General features: G+C 45.2%; 1 protein-coding gene across 1 annotated transcript in view; it reads left to right on the forward strand.

Annotated features, from left to right (window-relative positions):
* The window catches only part of FANCA (FA complementation group A), a gene marked incomplete at both ends in the record, with an annotated part of 34,288 nt that overhangs the window by 15,184 nt on the left and 2,531 nt on the right, over positions 1–16,573 (forward strand). Inside the window, 21 exons of the mRNA XM_080351973.1 lie at positions 444–532; positions 944–1,004; positions 1,104–1,153; positions 2,043–2,119; positions 3,972–4,076; positions 4,591–4,733; positions 5,174–5,244; positions 6,341–6,440; positions 7,231–7,430; positions 7,544–7,640; positions 7,880–8,056; positions 9,116–9,189; positions 9,591–9,719; positions 10,187–10,253; positions 10,507–10,673; positions 11,278–11,383; positions 12,407–12,466; positions 12,839–12,943; positions 13,625–13,737; positions 14,493–14,634; positions 15,791–15,853. Of these exons, the coding sequence (XP_080208099.1) occupies positions 444–532; positions 944–1,004; positions 1,104–1,153; positions 2,043–2,119; positions 3,972–4,076; positions 4,591–4,733; positions 5,174–5,244; positions 6,341–6,440; positions 7,231–7,430; positions 7,544–7,640; positions 7,880–8,056; positions 9,116–9,189; positions 9,591–9,719; positions 10,187–10,253; positions 10,507–10,673; positions 11,278–11,383; positions 12,407–12,466; positions 12,839–12,943; positions 13,625–13,737; positions 14,493–14,634; positions 15,791–15,853 (2,196 nt within the window). The remainder of the gene's footprint in view (positions 1–443; positions 533–943; positions 1,005–1,103; positions 1,154–2,042; positions 2,120–3,971; positions 4,077–4,590; positions 4,734–5,173; positions 5,245–6,340; positions 6,441–7,230; positions 7,431–7,543; positions 7,641–7,879; positions 8,057–9,115; positions 9,190–9,590; positions 9,720–10,186; positions 10,254–10,506; positions 10,674–11,277; positions 11,384–12,406; positions 12,467–12,838; positions 12,944–13,624; positions 13,738–14,492; positions 14,635–15,790; positions 15,854–16,573) is intronic.

Here is a 16,573-nt window from a genome sequence, read left to right on the forward strand (position 1 = left end):
GGAGTGTAGCAGCACAGACTGTAACTGAAGATTATGGGTCTTAATTCCAAGTACATGACGTAAAATAGAATAACAATAAAGCAAATTCAGAACAGCAAGGATACTGTCCCTGTGGGGGACAACTGAATAAAGAACATGACATTCAGCAGGACTATCTGCTGCAGGAGGTGTGTACAGAACTATGTGGACCTTTGGGCTGAGCCAGAATAGCTGTTATTTATATATGTTTGTCACAGCTGATGGTTCAAGCCCGGGTTCTCCATCCTGCAGTTTTATTCTGCATATCAGGTAGTTCTTGTTACTCAATTGCATTTGTTCAGTCACTTCCCTTCGCAACACAGACAACCGTTATTATACTAACCCTGAAAGAACAAACAGGGAAAATTATCGTCACCCTTGATTTCTCACAACATCTTCCTCTCGTTGTTACTCGTGTGATCAAGCCCCAGGGCCAGGCGCTTCGGGATGTTGAAAAGGCCCTTCAGATATTTGAAAACACCAGGAAGATCCCAACATCTGTGATAGAAGCCAGGTACTGTGTGCTTCTCAACTCTTCTTGGTTTTAGCTGTACTAATAGTAATAAATCCAAGTCCAAATCAAAACAACAAAAAAAGAAAAATGGAGGATGTGAGCAAAGGAGGTTTTGGGAAGTTCTTCCCATGTCATCCACTTCCTCAGTAGCCATCAAAGAGAAGCTGTTTGTGCAGAGTAAAAAGCCATATGCACACCTGCAAGTGAAGTTCACAATTGTTAGAATAAATAAAAAGCAAAATTAAAGAAATGAATAACTATTGGCTAATCTGGGCTAGATTTGTCTGTGGTTATTCATGTTACCATGAATATTTCTTATCTGTAGGAGCCAAATTAATTCTTGAGGTAATGAAATGGCACTTTGCAGCTTTGGTCTTGTTAATATTTTGCTATATTTATTTTCTGTCTCAGTATTTTCAGGCGACCATATTATACTTCCTGGTTTCTTCCTGCTTTGCTCAGGCCACGTGTGGTTAGTATTTGGTTTTGGGTTTTGTTTTTGATCCTCCCATTTAGCTGCGTGTTTGTAGCCTGGTAATTTGCACCTAACCTGCCTGTTTTTCTGTTACAGCTCCCTAGAACCCCAGATGTACGCATGGCTTTTATAGATTCTTTAAAGAGGTATTGAGAATTCCCACTGTTATTTTCTGTGCTTTTGGACTTTCTCTTCAGAACATCTGACTTCATGTCACATTATCTGAGGTTTTGACACCTCGTTTATGAAACACTGAGTGTGAAAAGCTCCTCTCTTTGGGAGAGAGTGTAGGAAAAGGCAAGATGAAAATTAAATGTGCGTTAGTGCTTAATGAACTGATCTTAAGGGATACCAAGATAACGTCCCAGGAGAACACAGCACCTCTTGGAACTCAAGCTTGTCCTGTACACATGTTTAAAAGTGCTTTTCTGCATTGCAGAAACAGCTTTATTTTAAATCCATTAATTCCTCTGGAACCTATAATGAAGAAAAAAATGTTGGCAATGTTGCCTACAGATGAGGCATTTGGTCCTGGCCTGTCATTCTAGTCTGACTCTAAGAAAGGCTGGATCATTTTTTTTTTTTTAAATTAAAGTTGTAAGAGAAGCAGCTGAGTTCTAGGGGAGCCTCATTTAATACATTTTTAGTATTAAGCACCTGCCCAGCAAGCGTTGGAGGTCAAACTTTGATGTCGTTTTAGATGTGTGAACGCTGCATGTCACATAACTCACATTCTTATGTGATCTTAGCCACATACTTTATATGAAATAGGTATTAATACACACCTATAATATTTATATAGCGTTGATTTTGTGTTGTGTGTTACACATGCATAATACTTGCGATGAAAACCTTGGCTGTAAATTTCTGGCCCTCATGTCAGATGACAATTAAAAAAATGCTTCAGATGCTCTGTATGCTTTGGAGCCTCTAATTACATTTTGAAGTGTAGCTGTTGCTTATGCTTATATTTAATAAAGCTGAAGTTTGAATGTGGTTATGTGGTATAACAAATATCTTTTTTTATTATTACAGAGCTGATAAAATACCCTCAAACTTGTACTCCATGTACATGAAAGCCTGTCATGCCATGAAAGAGAAAATGTTACAAGGTAAAAAAATACAGCATTTACTTATGGATCAGCTTGAAGACAAGTCAATATTTCCATTTATGCCCTTCTTAATTGAAAGTTTTTGAAAAGTTACAGCCAATTAGTTCTTTAATCTGTATGTAAATATGTGTATGTTCTTTAAGTCTTGTTGAGGTATCAAATAGTTACTCTTGTAATGACTTTCTCTGCCTGTCCTGCTGGGGTGGGATTTCTGCAGAGCTCTGTGCTGAGGCTGCAAGCGCAGTCTGTGCTGGCTGATCTAAACCCAGCTCAGAAACATCCGCATGAATCAGCATTTGCAGCTCGAGCGGTCCTGGCTGGCCCGCGACCCCACTGTGACGACCGCTCGTGCCACGGCACTGCTGCTGTCCCAACTCACCGTTTTAAGGCTGGATTAATGGGTGGTGACAGGAGGGGACAGCAGGAGGGGCTGGGAGCAGAGCAGAGCAAAGGGACCGCAGTGCACAGTTCGCTTGCATTGGGGTGGAAGGGACCCCGCAGTTTCAGGTCCTGTCACTGCAGCCGTGTTACTGGTGCAGTGTGTGTCGGTGTGATGGGTATTTAATGAGCTCTCCTATCTTTTGCAGCAAGTGGGTGTTTCAAACGCATCTTAAAATGAGCAGCTTCCTCCTCACGGTTTTACATGAAATGAGAAGGTCAGGCTGGGGAGCAGAGATTGTTCCCAGTGTCTGGGCGAGATCGTGTACTCTCTGTGGGGAGGAATCTGGAACTGGCTCCTGCTTGGGGCTCTTTGGGCATTTGAAGCTTTCTGGAGATGCTGTAGCGTGAGAGGCATGACAAAGCAGTCCTGGGAACTGCAGATGTGCAGCAGGCTGGCTGCCAAGGTTGTCCTGGCAACCGGCAGTGATGAAGGATCCCCTGAGGTTGCTGGGATCCTCAGGATCCCAATGGGCAGCCAGAGCTCTGTAAGAGTCCTTGAATTACCAGGGACCTCTGCTGGTACAGCCTGAGCTGTGTCCCCTGCATCCTGACCAGCCTGGTCTGCATTCTGATTCTGTCCCCCGCATCCTTAATCCATTCCCTGCAACCTAATCCATCCCTGCGGCTCTTGCACAGAGACTGGATTTAGGACAGGACTGAGAATGGGCCAGCTCTAAGCCTGCCCTGTTCCTTAGTGCTCACTCTTGATGACTCAGCAGTCTCCTAACACCTTGTTGTTTTACAGCATGTTTATACCAAGTATTAATTTGAACCTTATTTACTTCTCTTGTTCATGGTTGAGTTATTTCTGGCTCACGTACGAGAGGCTGTTCCTGTCTAACCGAGCGTACGGGTGGTGGTTGGTGTCTGGGGCTGTGCGCTGGCAGCTTGTTGCTGCTGGCACTCTCTTTCTAGTGGTAAAAGAAATTTCCTTTTATTTCTTCTTTTAAACAAAACCAGAATAGAGTAACACGTAACATCTGGAGATGTTATGTGGCATTGGGCGTGAGGAGGAGCTGATGATGTAGTATTGACGCTGTAATGTCTGTCTCTGTATTTTTGAGACCGGTTCCAGCCTCCTGGGGACAGCAGATGTTTCTGTGAGGGGCAGAGAGCTAAAGCAAGAGGAAGGCAGCTCTGAAAGGAGAACTCCTTTGTCTCTGCTTTAAAAACTGAATTCCTTTCTGCAGCTAGGCACAAACTCATACATGATTAATCAAATAGCACATTTTGAATGTAAAAACAAAGCTGTGTATGTGGCAGATTGACAATTTGTGGATGTTATAGTTTATAGAAGAGTAAACACTGCTTTTACAGAAAATGTCAACAGTGATAGCTGAAAGCATTTTATGAACTGATGTAGTGCACAAAGGTGAGGAGAATGTGTCGCATTTCTCTCTTACTTGTCTAGATGAATCGAAAGCAGAGACCAGCCCCTGCAAAGAGCCTGTTGAGCAGCTGGAGGCTGAGCTGGCTGAACTAAGGATGCTGACTGTGGACGAGGCTAAATATGAAGGTATGCAGGAAGGCAGGTTGTAGCTGCCCCTAATTGACTGTTACAAAAGCTACGTTAATAAAATGTGGCTAATGCTAGCCAAAGCAGCAGCAGTTACTTGCCACTGGTACCTGAAGATGTAGTACTTTCAAATCTGTGTAATCCTTCCAGCTATGAGTACATAAACATTTTAATGTCTGACACATTTCCCATGCTTGAGTTTGGAAGTTCAGGTCTGTGTCTTTGTGACAATCGACCACACACATCTTTGCCCCCCGTTGAAGGCTATTTCCTTTCTGGTGTGAAAACCTGTTCTTGGTGTGTGTTGGGAATAGCGCTGGAGGAAAAATAAAGCTGTCTTCTAAAATGAAGACAATCACTGTGTTCCAGATAAAATTTTTTGCTCATTAAAGCTTTTTATAACATACTTAGGGCTCTGATCAATTAGAGTATATATTTCACTTGTTCTTCCTGCTGTCTGGAGTTGTGAATCTGTCACACATTCTGCCCTGGTTCTCCCGTTACCTTCCCGCAGATGTGCCAGCACAGATTGCAGTGATTTCTGACAGACTCACGAGCGTCTTGGGTCACAGCGGCGATGAAAATGAAGCTGCTACTTTGAATTCTCCCATCCGAGTTGACGTTTCCTCCCCCAGGCTGGAACGCGGCCATCAGGGTGTGAGTACCAGCTGGGGCTGGGCAGGGGAAAATGCATCCAGATAGGACATGTGAAAGGTTGCTTTGTCTGTGGAGAACAGGAAAAACATTCTCCTTTTGTCTACCTTGTGCCTTGCACAGACTATTCAGATGTTTTAACCTCCTGGAAGTTGTTGGGTGTCTGATGGCGAGATCTTGAGATAGCTTCTATGGAATGATCCAGTGATGAGCGAGGCTTTCTTCACCAGCCTTGTCTAGATACTTCTGTGCTGGGATCATTCCTGGGCTGTTACAGTCTTTCCATCTCTTCTTAGTGCTGGTGGATCTGTACAACTCATGAAAATCACCAACAACTTTTCTCCTTGTTTTAATGTTGGGAAACATAATATATAGGCAATACAAACCTAGATCCAGGCATCCAGCCTCACAAGTAGGAATTAGCAGTGTGTCTCTTATTCCAGGTTGTTGATCTTCTGTTGACATCGTTCTGCCAAAACCTAATAGCTGCTTCCTATTTTAACCCCCCAGACAGGTAAGATGCAATTAACACTGTAGGGAAATAACTTGTTAATATGCTAGAATTCCAGCACTTGTCTAGAGGTGAGGAGGGACTTGTTCGTACCCACTGTGCCAGGCTAGCACTCCCAGACTGCTCTAGTCTGAGTTTCTGTAATCTAAGAACTAATGCACTTTGATGTAAATGTGTTAAAAAAAACCCCATTTCTGCTCTGTCATTACTGATCCCTTCAGAAAAAGGTGGCATTTGGCTCTGCTTTCTGCTTTGTGACAACCTATAAAACCTTTCCACAAATACCATGTGCTCAGGTTGCCGTTTTCAGCTCAGTGGTGGGGAATGAAACAAATTATTTTTATCTGGGAATTACTTGCTGGCTCTTATAGCCATCTCCTTCATGGTGTAACAGAGGTTGTGAACATCATGGTCAACATTTCAGTGTAAAATTGCTTTGTTGGAAAAAAACCAATGTACTGACGCGCTGCCCACGATTGTGGTGGCTGAGGGAGGTGGCTGTCTCTCCAGGGTGCAGTGTGCTTTGGCAACCAGTGCGTCTTTCCTTCCCTTTTACACTGTTTTGCCCTGGAGCTGATGAATCTGTATTGAAAACCTGTGTTGGACATTGTTCATAAACCCAACTCCCCATCTAATCTCCTCTGAGGATGTTTTTTTCTGTCACCTGAGTGGGAAAGTCCCTCTGTCCTTCCCTTCCTCTATTTTGCAACAGGATCTGGTTATATTAATTCCTTTTCGCTCTTGCATTTTTTTTATCCCATTTATTGCTCAGACTCTGTTTACCTTGTGCTCTCTGTCTGAAAAAAGCTGTTGGTGCCCCAGGCAGCTTCCTCCTCTCCCTGTTGTCACCTCTTTGACGATATATGAATATTATCAAGTATTTGAGGCAAGGCACTGGTGGAGTTCATGTCTTTGTAGGGATCCTCTACTGAGATACTCCAAAAATGGCACTTCATCTGAGCCTGTAAATGGAATGATAATTGCCCTGTATTTACAGACAGGCTCATGTTCACTGTGTTTAAGCATTTTTAAATACCCCTTCCTGTACTGGGGATACAAAGCAGCAGTGAAGCAAGCATGTGGTTTTTCCCCTCTGCAGGCAGGGACCATGCCTCTCCTTGTTGGTGAAGATGATGTGTGGACACAGGAATCTCTTACCTGCCCTTCTGGGCAGGCTCTGCCAGCTTATTTATCACCAGGTTAGTTTTCCAACCACGAATTGTGTGGTTATAGTGTGCTAAAGACTGTCCTAGCTTCACTTCCTGAGCCGTGGGGCACATACTGGTCTGGATTGCACTGCCGAGGGGCTTCCCTAGCTCTCAGGCTTCCAAAAAAAATCTAATTTCAGACAAGTAGTGTGGGCTTGCACTCAAGAACATGAGCTGTGTGTGTTCATATCCTAGAGAACTGCTACGGTAGTAGGTTAATGCATTCAGAGATACATTATAACAGAAAAGCAAGTTTATTAACATAGCAAAGAGAAGATAGTCAAATGCTTAATTTCCAGGCTTCCACATTGAATATTTCAGTTGTACACCTCTTCTAAAAACTGAAGTAAGACTCCCAAATTCGGAGTGCAGTAGTGCATGGTTTTCCTTTAGAGAACTGTTGGTTTTATTTCCTTTACCCCATGATATTGCAAGCGTGAATTAAAAGCCTGATAGACTAGGTCATGGAAGCTAAAAAGCCTTGAGAGTCTCAAATTCTGCTGGGCTGATTACACAGGTAGTTGCTTCACGTCACTGCGTTACAGAAACATCCACATTTTGCTGCAGCTTGGCCAAAGGCAGCTGCACAATTTCAAAGAAGGGAGAACATGTTTGATGTAACTGATGTCTCTCATCTGCTAAATTGATATCACTGCACTAATTAGTCAATGGAAAGACGCAATGTTCTGCTACTTGATTAATCCTGAGGTTTTTCTGAGAAAGGTTGTTTTGTTAAAAATGAAATGTCTCTCTTCAGTTCTTTACTTCTGTTGGCTTGCAGGGTCCTTCCCTGGATGACGCTCACATTTTAGGACTAGCAGCTTTTGTGATCCACTTAAGTGAATCCAGAGCTTTAATTCCTGAAGTGGAAGTCAGTTTTGGGATTTCCCAGCCCGTTCCTGGAAAGGTCCTTTCCGTTTCCGAGTACTGGAACTCCTTGCTAGTGTGCAGGACAGAAGAGTCGTTTGCCTTCTGCCTGAGGTGAGATCATGCACCCACCATGTCCTCTTTGGTTTTGACTTTGGACTTTCATCAGTGGGAAAATATATGATTGAGCCAACCAGATAACGGAATTCTTTCTTTTTCTATATCAGGTTTTGCACTGCAGCAGCATCTTATCTCATGTGCAAGTTTTCATCCTGTTCTCATGAAGATTTGTGTGCCTTGTTTCCTCCTGACCTTGTTAAAAAGGTAAAAATAAAAAAGTTTTGCTATTACAAGAAAGATCAGTCTCGGTTCAATCTCCCACTGCAGACTCCTGTGCAACTACCACTTGTACAAAGAAAGTGATATAAAAATGCATCTTTGCACCCTCCCATCTTACCATCTTGTTTATTTGCCTGTTTGGCAGTTTCACACAATCAGAGGCTGCACTGGGCTTTTTCTTGTGGTGGCAATGTGCAGAGGTTGGTTTTGTGCCTTTGTTTTAGCTGCAATACCTCGTGCCACGGCTGAGCTTGGAAGCTCGTGGAATCCTGTGCGAGGAGCCTAAAACGGACCCCGTCTGGAGTTCCCTGTCACAGCCCTCACTGAACTACAGGAGAGCCAGCCTGTGTTTATGGAAGCAAGCACGCTTTCAGGAGCTCTTGAAGGAAGAAGCGTTCCAGGTATAAATCTTATCCATGACTCAAGTTCACGCCGTAATTCTTATTTTTCAGATCTGCTCTCTGCAGTTTCCTTATTGGTGATAAAAAGCTTCTCGTAAAAAATTTAATGCGTGGAATGTTGATCTGACAGTTGGAAGATGTGTGCGCTAGGTTATGTGCTCAACATTATTTGTAGATTTTTTTATGACGATAAGGTAGAAATAGAAAACTAGAGGTAAAGCTTTTGTGTCCTATTCATTGCAAAAGCAGAAAGCTTGACAAGATATACCATACCAGTAAGAAAATGCTCCAGAACTGTAGAGAAAAGGCCTGTCTGTAACCTTGGCTTCCTCCTGTGTACTGTCTGTGAAGCGATAGCGAGTCACGTAACTGAAAATGCTTGCTTGCACTTTTTGGAGCTTCATCTAAATGTCAGCATTCGCCTCAACCACCCGTGTATCTGGGGTTGTTTGGCTCCGTCTTGCTGTGAAGCAGGTTAACGTCTCAGCTATTCTCTTTATACCAGCCTTGCAATGTATCTGATTTGTCAGGATTTCTTTTTTTAACCTAGTTCATATAAAACCAGTTTGTCTTTGTGCAGAGGAGTTTGTCGTGTTACTAGAATGACTCCTTGTGCTTGGCTAGCTTGATGTACAAGGCTAAAACACCTTCGCATTATAACCTTTCTTTGATGCTTATCCCAGTCTGTCTGACTATGGTGCTTTGTTCATTTTAGCAATTTTGTTTATTTTAATAATGTATTCATTCTGGTATCTGGACTTTAAGAAGATGAGCGTGTTTGGAAATGTCAAAGGGGTGGGTGTGTGAGAGAGATGCTTTATCATCTCACTGTTAGTAAATTTTTGAATGCCAGTGGGATTTAATTAAAGTTTCTTGCAAGGGAAACAGTCCAGGAACGTCCTTGGGTTGACGTCTCCTGTTTCATATCTCGGCATCTGCACCAGGTTGTGTCTGGGCGGGGGTGTAGGTGGGTTTTATGGTGGGAAGAAGGTGGCTGTTCTGCACAAGTTACTTGCTGTGCTCGTCTGCCCTCTTACCCAAAACTGCTGCTTTTCCCAGTTGTCTTTCAGAGAGTGGTTGTTGCTGGAGCTGGAGGTGTACCCTGAAAAGGATATTTTGTCTGCTTCAGAAAGGTGAGTGCAGAGAGGCTCTGTGGAAAAGGGAATTGTTCAAAAGTCTTTCCCACTCAAATTAGGAAAAAGCACTGAGGATCAGGAACTTAACAACTGAAGTAAATAAACAAGCTGCTACAGGACACAAATGCCTGTTGACTATTAGTTTGTCCGGAGTGCAAGCAATGCTAGAGCGATGTGTGTGTTTTAACATGAGATGTTTCACAAGACAGCCTCTGCGCTGCCTGCGCAGTCCTTCCAAATAACTTTTCACATAAGTAACAGGGGGCTGGTGGGTGGCTCTTTTTTGTCTGTCATCCTACTCCACTTGATGTGTGAACTTCCTTTTATTATACACGAAAGGATGGGCACCATTAAAAGGCCATGATAGGCTTCCTATCTTCTCCTTTTCGCTCTTGCAGACAGGATTTCCATCACTGGGCCATCTATCAACGGTATCTTCCAGCACCTTCTGCTTCTGGTGGCTGTGATGGAGACCTGGAGAAGGCCTGTGGTGTTATTATCAACACTGTCCTGGACTCCTCACAAAGGTATTTTGTGCCAGGACGTGCATTTCTGCAGAAGCAATGGTTCTAATGACCTTGCAAGCCAGGAGCCATGAGCTTGTGCCTTACACGGGGCCGTGATTTCTGGAGTGGAAGCAGTTCCTTTCTGGCAGGGAAAGCCAGGAGGTAGCTCTGTGTGACTCACCAGTCTCTGCATAAGAATCTTGCTGTAGGTGACAGAGGTCTGGGGTTGAAGTTACAGATAGTCCCTAGTCTGTCTGTCTAAGTTGAATTTGTATTCAGGTTTATTTGGCCAGACAAGCATCAGTGCCCCTGAAAAAGGGGCTGAAGCTGGAAAGTAAGGAGGGAGGGTTAGAGGAGAATTGCTGTCCCACCTACAGCTTATTTAAGGAACATTAATGTCAGAGCTTTGTGCTCATCTGAAGCCATTTGACTCTATTTGAATTGTGTTCCTGGGCTGACAGGGTGAATTACCTGTCTCTTGATTTCAGGTTGGACCTGGATGGCTGTGGCACATCGAAGATGTCGATCACGCCTGATGTTCTCTGCAGGCTGCAGGTGATTCCAGACTTTGATCCGTATCTGTACATTCAATCCTTCAATTTGACCAGATAAAGTATTTCTTAATACCTGAGTCTATGCGAGGCTGACATTTAGTTCTCAGATGTGAGCAGTGGCATGGAGACTGAGAGAGGGATATTTTTCTTATTGATCTCTTTGTCTTACTTGAGAAAAACAATCGGGGTTTGAATGCAAACTCGCGTGTAGCCCTGCTGAAACTTGTTTCCCTCCTGACCCCCTCCCTGTGTAGGAGATGGTGCTGGAGCTGGGGTGTAGGCCGAAGTCACCTTCTGGCTGCTCGGATCTCCGGAGACACTTCTTGTTTGAGATTCTCCAGGAAAGGCTGAAAGACAGAAAACACGGCTCAGCTTTGAGCGAGCAGTTGTGGAGGCGGCAGGAGCTGCTGCTGCACAGGAGGTAAACGCAGATTGAGGCAGCCGGGAACACCTTGAGCAGAACTGCTGCTCAAAGCAGTTACCATGTGTACTTGTGCTGTGGAGTGACCTCTCTGATTCCACAGCAAGTGAAAAATGACACTACGTGTTAGTAACACTTGTGCCAGGGACATTTATTCCCGGGTAACCACGTGAATTAGCTGCGCTCCAGTTCGCCATCCTGGGCTACGAGTCCCCCCAGCCAGTAGCCTGGATTTGAAGGACCACACATCGTCATTGACTTGGTTTACAGCCAGCAACGCTCGTAATGCCACCACTTGCAATAAACATGGTTAAATTGCTCTACTTGCTGCTGTAATCTAGGTGTGTGTTTCCATTTTTGAGCCATTGACAGTATCTATGAGAATGGTGTGTATACCTATTCTGTGATCTCATTGAAATGCAGGTTCTTTTCTGGGCATTTGGAAAAATTCCTTGTGCCGTTTCTGTCACAGTGTTTGAGATCTCTCACGTTTGACGTACTCTGAAACTCCCCTGAATGCCAAAGGCATGAGCACTGAGAGTGTGGAGTCTGATTCTCTTCTTGCCAGTAACCTCAGTTTTGTTTTTATTCTTCCTTGCCTAAGGATTCTGGTGGGGCTCCCTGCGTCCGCCCTGATCGTGACTTGTCGAAAAGGAAAGAAAACAATGCTGGACTGTGAAGACTTTTTTCATTTTGTAAACTCGGAGCTGGTATGTGTCATTAGCCAAATGATGGTTTCTTGTTGGTAAATGCTCTAAAGAAAGAACTTTAACTTGGGTTAGGACAGGAGTTAAAATGCAGCCAAACTTGAAACAAACTTGTCTTAGAGCGTAGGGAGGTTCAGCTCATTAAGCTTGAGACTTTCCAGCTCTGCGGAGGTGCCCTCGGCACTGTCTGCTGCGGGATGACTTTTGGGCTCATCCATTTGGAATTGCGGTGGCATTTTACGATGTTGAGAGAGAATCCTTGGGAAATGGTGTATGCAGATCCGCGGTCCACGGGGAAAACTCACCGTTGGGTGATCGCAGAGCAGCCTGGCCGTGGCTTGGCCAGTTCTTGAGAGTTTTTCCAGCAGCGTTGTTGGCAACAATGTATGTCTCTGGTGCGTGCACACATGCAGCAGCCTTGGGGACCTTCTCCCGTGTGGATGCATTGTCCTCCTGTGCCACCTGCTCTTTGTTTTTTCATAGCAGGTTAGAGGGGAACCCACAGTGTTCCTGTGGAGGCTGAGGAGCAAGGGCCTGAGCTCTTCTCCAATTCCTCTGTCATGCCAGGGCGTTAATTTAATTTACTGTGTGTAGAGTGAGATCCTGCTCATCCTCCTGTGTTACACACACAAGAGAAACATTCAGGAGCATCCGTGCAGTTTCCTGGGGGCAGATCAGTTGACTTGCATGTCCCTAGAGCACTGGTTTGTGTTCCAACGGCCTTTTCAAGGCTCCTGCACTGTCATTAGGCACAGCCAGAAACCTTCATTCATTCCAAGACTGTTAATCAAAATGCTGCTGCCACCCACCAGTGATACGCTGGGCCCTCTGGTTTGCTTCCTAGTGCTGAGACTGCAAAGCTCTACCTGGTGCTTCACATGGAAACGAAATTTCTGTGTTCTGAGCTGATAACTCAGGATCTCACAGGGAGCTTTTGTGCTGTGTGAGACACCCAAAATGTTTTAAGAAAATCATAATTCAAAAGGGAAGGAATGATTTTGTGTTTTCCTCCTTCTCTTCTCGCAGAAGAACGTCTGTTCCAGGGGGTATGCACTCTCCTACGACATCACCGCCCACTTCTTCAGGGTAATGCTGCTTTTGTCACTGCTCTGTTGTCTGTCCTGGCCAGAGTAGATGTTTCTTTACCAGGATACCTGACTAGATGCTGTTCTTAGCAATGAGATATGCTATTTGTGCCCTTGTTTTGAGAGCTGTTGGTGAAAATTCCAAAAAGAGCAGCAATCCAGGAAAGTGAAGAGAAGGAGCAGGAGGAAGGTAGTGGCAGAGGTTAATTGTAATACAATATATACAGGTGGGGGAAGCAGAAGCACACAGTTCTTTTGCTGGGCCATGCTGACCCCTACAGTTACCTCTGATTAGTTTACAGGCAGCTTGGGGAGTTATTAATACTTCAAAGCACATGTGTGTGTAGCCATCTGGTAATTTATCCTCTTGCAGGGCCTGCTGAACGCCAGTGTGGGCTGTGAGGAACCAGCAGAAGGGGTCAACAATGTTCTTGCAGTGTGTGAAACCAAGTGTCCTGTTTTGCTCTTCTCCGCAGCGGTAACAGTTCACATTTCATTTTAAGAGTGCTACATGAAAATTCAGCATTAGTTCAGAGCATTCGTTTCAAACTTCACTTAATCTAAGCTGTGAAGTGTGGGGGCTGTAATTCTTAATGCCTTTGGATAACTGCAGAGTTTTAGTACCCCTGGTGCTGCTGATCCCGGCGCTGGGATGGAACCTGCCTTGGTTTTGGGATGTCACTGCAGAAGTGGGACAGGGGCTGTTTAAGAGTGAGAAGCTGGGAGACTTGACTTGGTTTTGGATTCACTGTGGAGGGACCAGTTGTTATGTGCCAAACAACCAGAAAGTCCATAAAGCACAGATGTTTTTCTCTCTCGTGTGTGTAACTGCTCGTGCACTGCTTTACATGGGGATACATGTTTTTGTTGCATGTGGTAAGTGTGTACATCACCTTTTGCCGAACAGTTCTTTTGTGATGACTGGTCCTGCTAGAGGAGTTTGAGGGTGCCGTGGTATGAACACGGTCACAAATGACCCTCTCTGCATTTCTGGGATGTGAAACTCCTCACGTTTCTTATGTGTCCATGTACAATTTGGACTTTTTCATCATGGAGGGGGGAAAAAAACCTTGTTCCCCAAGTACCTGTCTGAGGTAGCATGCACACAACTCCGAAGTTCACCACCACTAATGCTGCTGGTTTCTGCTTCTCTTCCCAGCTTTGGTGGCCCAGGCTGGAGCCGGTGCTTTGCTCGCAGTGGAGGAGGCTCTTCCAGGCTCCGCTTGCAGAAGGACTGGAGCAGCTGAGGGCAGGGCAGTCCACGGCTGCCCGGTACGTGTGAGGAATGCCACGGGGCTGCGGGCAGGGAGAATCGGCTCTCTGCGGGTTCAGTGCCTGGCACAGCTGTTCCGCGGGGCAGGCGGGGGTTCTGCAGGCTGAACGGAATTCTGATGGGGACCGAGGCGTGTAGGACAGCTCTGCACAGATCCCTTTGTAGAGTTTAAACTCAAAACGGGTCATTATAATTATTTAGTCTGACCTTGCGTGTGATATGGGTCAGAGTGTTCCACCATAAGGAAAGAGAATCTTTTCAGAGGAGACTGGAAGGCAGAGTCGTTGTGGGACAGACACTGGAAATCCCTTTAGCACAGTGTTGAGTCATTCCCTGGAGCTGCCGCACCCTTTGCTCCCTGGGCTGGCTGAATCTCTGGTTTCCTGGAGCTGCTGACTGCTGCTCTGCTGCACGCTGCTGTTCAGCCTGTGCCTGTTCTCCAAAACCTGGGAACTTAGCGTAAGAATCTCCTTGCAGGCCATAGAAATGTAATAATGACATCAGGTGTAATAGTGTATACACTTAACTACCTGTCTGGCTGACAAAAGACATTTGGGAATGCTGCTGTCTTCTAGACTTTCATTTTTTAACCTGTCTCCATGTAGCATCCAACTGCAGGAAAGAAAAAAGAAGATAATTTATTTTGTCCCAATCACAGACTTATACCTGTTGCCCAAGCCCCTGATTTCCTCCTCATTCACAGCTGTGATTTATTTTATTTTATTTTATTGATATGCTGATTTTTGTTTCCTAGCTTCCTTTCCTCAGGAGCGGTTTTCCAACCGTCCAGCCCTCCCTGGACGTCGGCCGCCTTCCTCCACTGCGTGGTTCAGCAGCAGTTGCCGTGTGGACGAGAGAGAGACACACTGAAGAGGCTGGGGACTGACGCAGAGCAGGCAAGGCAACGCATTTCACGTGTCTGCTCTTCCCTATGCTTGAAGACTAGAACGTCTTTAACTGAGAAATTATTGTCCTGAGAGACAGCCATATCCTTGATAAAACTGTTTGTGAAATCCTGTAGGTGGCTAATTGAGAAACTATAAATTACCTGGAGCTAAATACTTATCCTAGAGGCAAAGTTGTTCCAAACTTGAACTTTTAACTCAGATATTGGCTCCTCTGTGAAGTCAGGGAGGACAATTAAACAGCTGCTTTAAAGACTGAAGCTGCAGAGAGCGCTGTGGGGGTTGAGAGCCCAGTCCAGGCGTGCCAGGGTCACCTCTCCCTCTGATCAATCCTTGTGGATTTTAGCTTTGGCAGTTTGGCTGGGAGGTAAAGGAGACACAAAAAATTTGTGAGACAGAAGTGGAGGCATTTTCAGGGGGAAGATGTGCTGAGAATCCCAGGACCAGACCTCCTGAGGGTTTTCCCAAGTCTGTTCTGGGAAATTCGTGCCCACTTGACCGTGCTCGGTGCCCTCGTGCAGAGGAATTCTCTGAGTGCTCTGCTGAGGAGGGAGCTGAGCTGCTGCCCCCAGCTCTGTCACTGGATCTTTCAGGGGACATCTGGGAGCAGAGCTCAGTGTCCCCCATGCTGAGACACTCGCAGGTAGATGGTGTTGAAGCAGAACCTGTGCCTGACTATTCACACCTCAGTTTTATCACTCCAGGCAGCAGTTATGGTAGCAGCTCCTCTCACTATTTACACTGATCTGGAGCCAAAAGCTGTGAGTCAGAAACTGGTGTCACTGAGTTGATACAAGCATGTGGTACATGCAGAAAAACAGCAGCTTTCACCTTAAAAGTCCTCCTTGAGACAGGAGGATGCCAGGAAGGGATGCGGGAGGGATCAGAAGAGCAGTAACAAGCGTATGTCAGGGCAGGCTGTGGACAGAGAATTGAGGGTAGAATTTCCCCTTAGAAGCAATGAAGGATGCCAGGCTGCAGTCTCTCTGCTTCAAACATGCTGCCTTACCCTGGGAGGAATGGCAGCACTTGTGGTTCATCCAGGTCCGTCCTGGGAATGCACTTCGTGAAATGTTCTTTCTCGATGGGAAAGCACAAGTTCTGAGCCACCGCGGGTACAACTAACAGTGATCTCTTTGCCTTGTAGCTGCTTATTTCTCTGCTGTTCTTCTCGCTCATGGATCTCATCTCGGCAAAAATAGCACCAAAGGTGAGTTCAGCCCTGAGAGAATTCTTGTGACACTAAATACGTCTGATCCGCTTGGTTTGCTGCCTAAAAATGCTTCATAGTGGCACTGAGAAGAGTGGTGGCTTGTTCTGCCAGAAGGAAGGGATCAGCAACCCCAGACAGAGCCTGCTGAAAGCCTGTCTGTTCCTATCAGATTAAACCTGGATTTTGCTCTAATGAACATATCTCCCCTTTTGCTACGGCAGCTTTTATTTCTCTTCCTGAGTGACTTACTATTTTCAGTTTCTTGTTCAGGCTTTACACCTCCCAGGTAGCGCAGGAACCTCATCTCTCAGCTTTTGTGTTGCATTTCACATTTGTTAGATGACGTTTTTCCTCAGGCTGGAAACATACGTGGTATTTCAAAGGAGAAGGGCAGCCCAGCAAGGAGGAACTTTGGTTTCCAAATGATTTAACATTATTAAATGAAGGAGCAAAGATGACAAGGTTCTTCCAGCAGCTGTTGGCCCCAAGCACCCTCCTGCCTTGGAATGCTTTTTGCTGTTTTCTCGGCTTGGACGTGCAGCTGCTTGTGTAGTCACCTAACGGATTGGGTTGGGGAGCAGATTTAAGTTAAAAATCATCATTTGGCCTCATTGTCTGTCTTTGGGGGAGTCTGGAGGAAGAGTCATTGGGGAGATAAACACCTTGAGCAAACAGATCTGGGAGCTTCTTCCGAGTAAAATGAGTAATGCAAAAAAA

This window comes from Nesoenas mayeri (assembly GCF_963082525.1).
Source record: "Nesoenas mayeri genome assembly, chromosome: 12".
NCBI lineage: Eukaryota > Metazoa > Chordata > Aves > Columbiformes > Columbidae > Nesoenas > Nesoenas mayeri.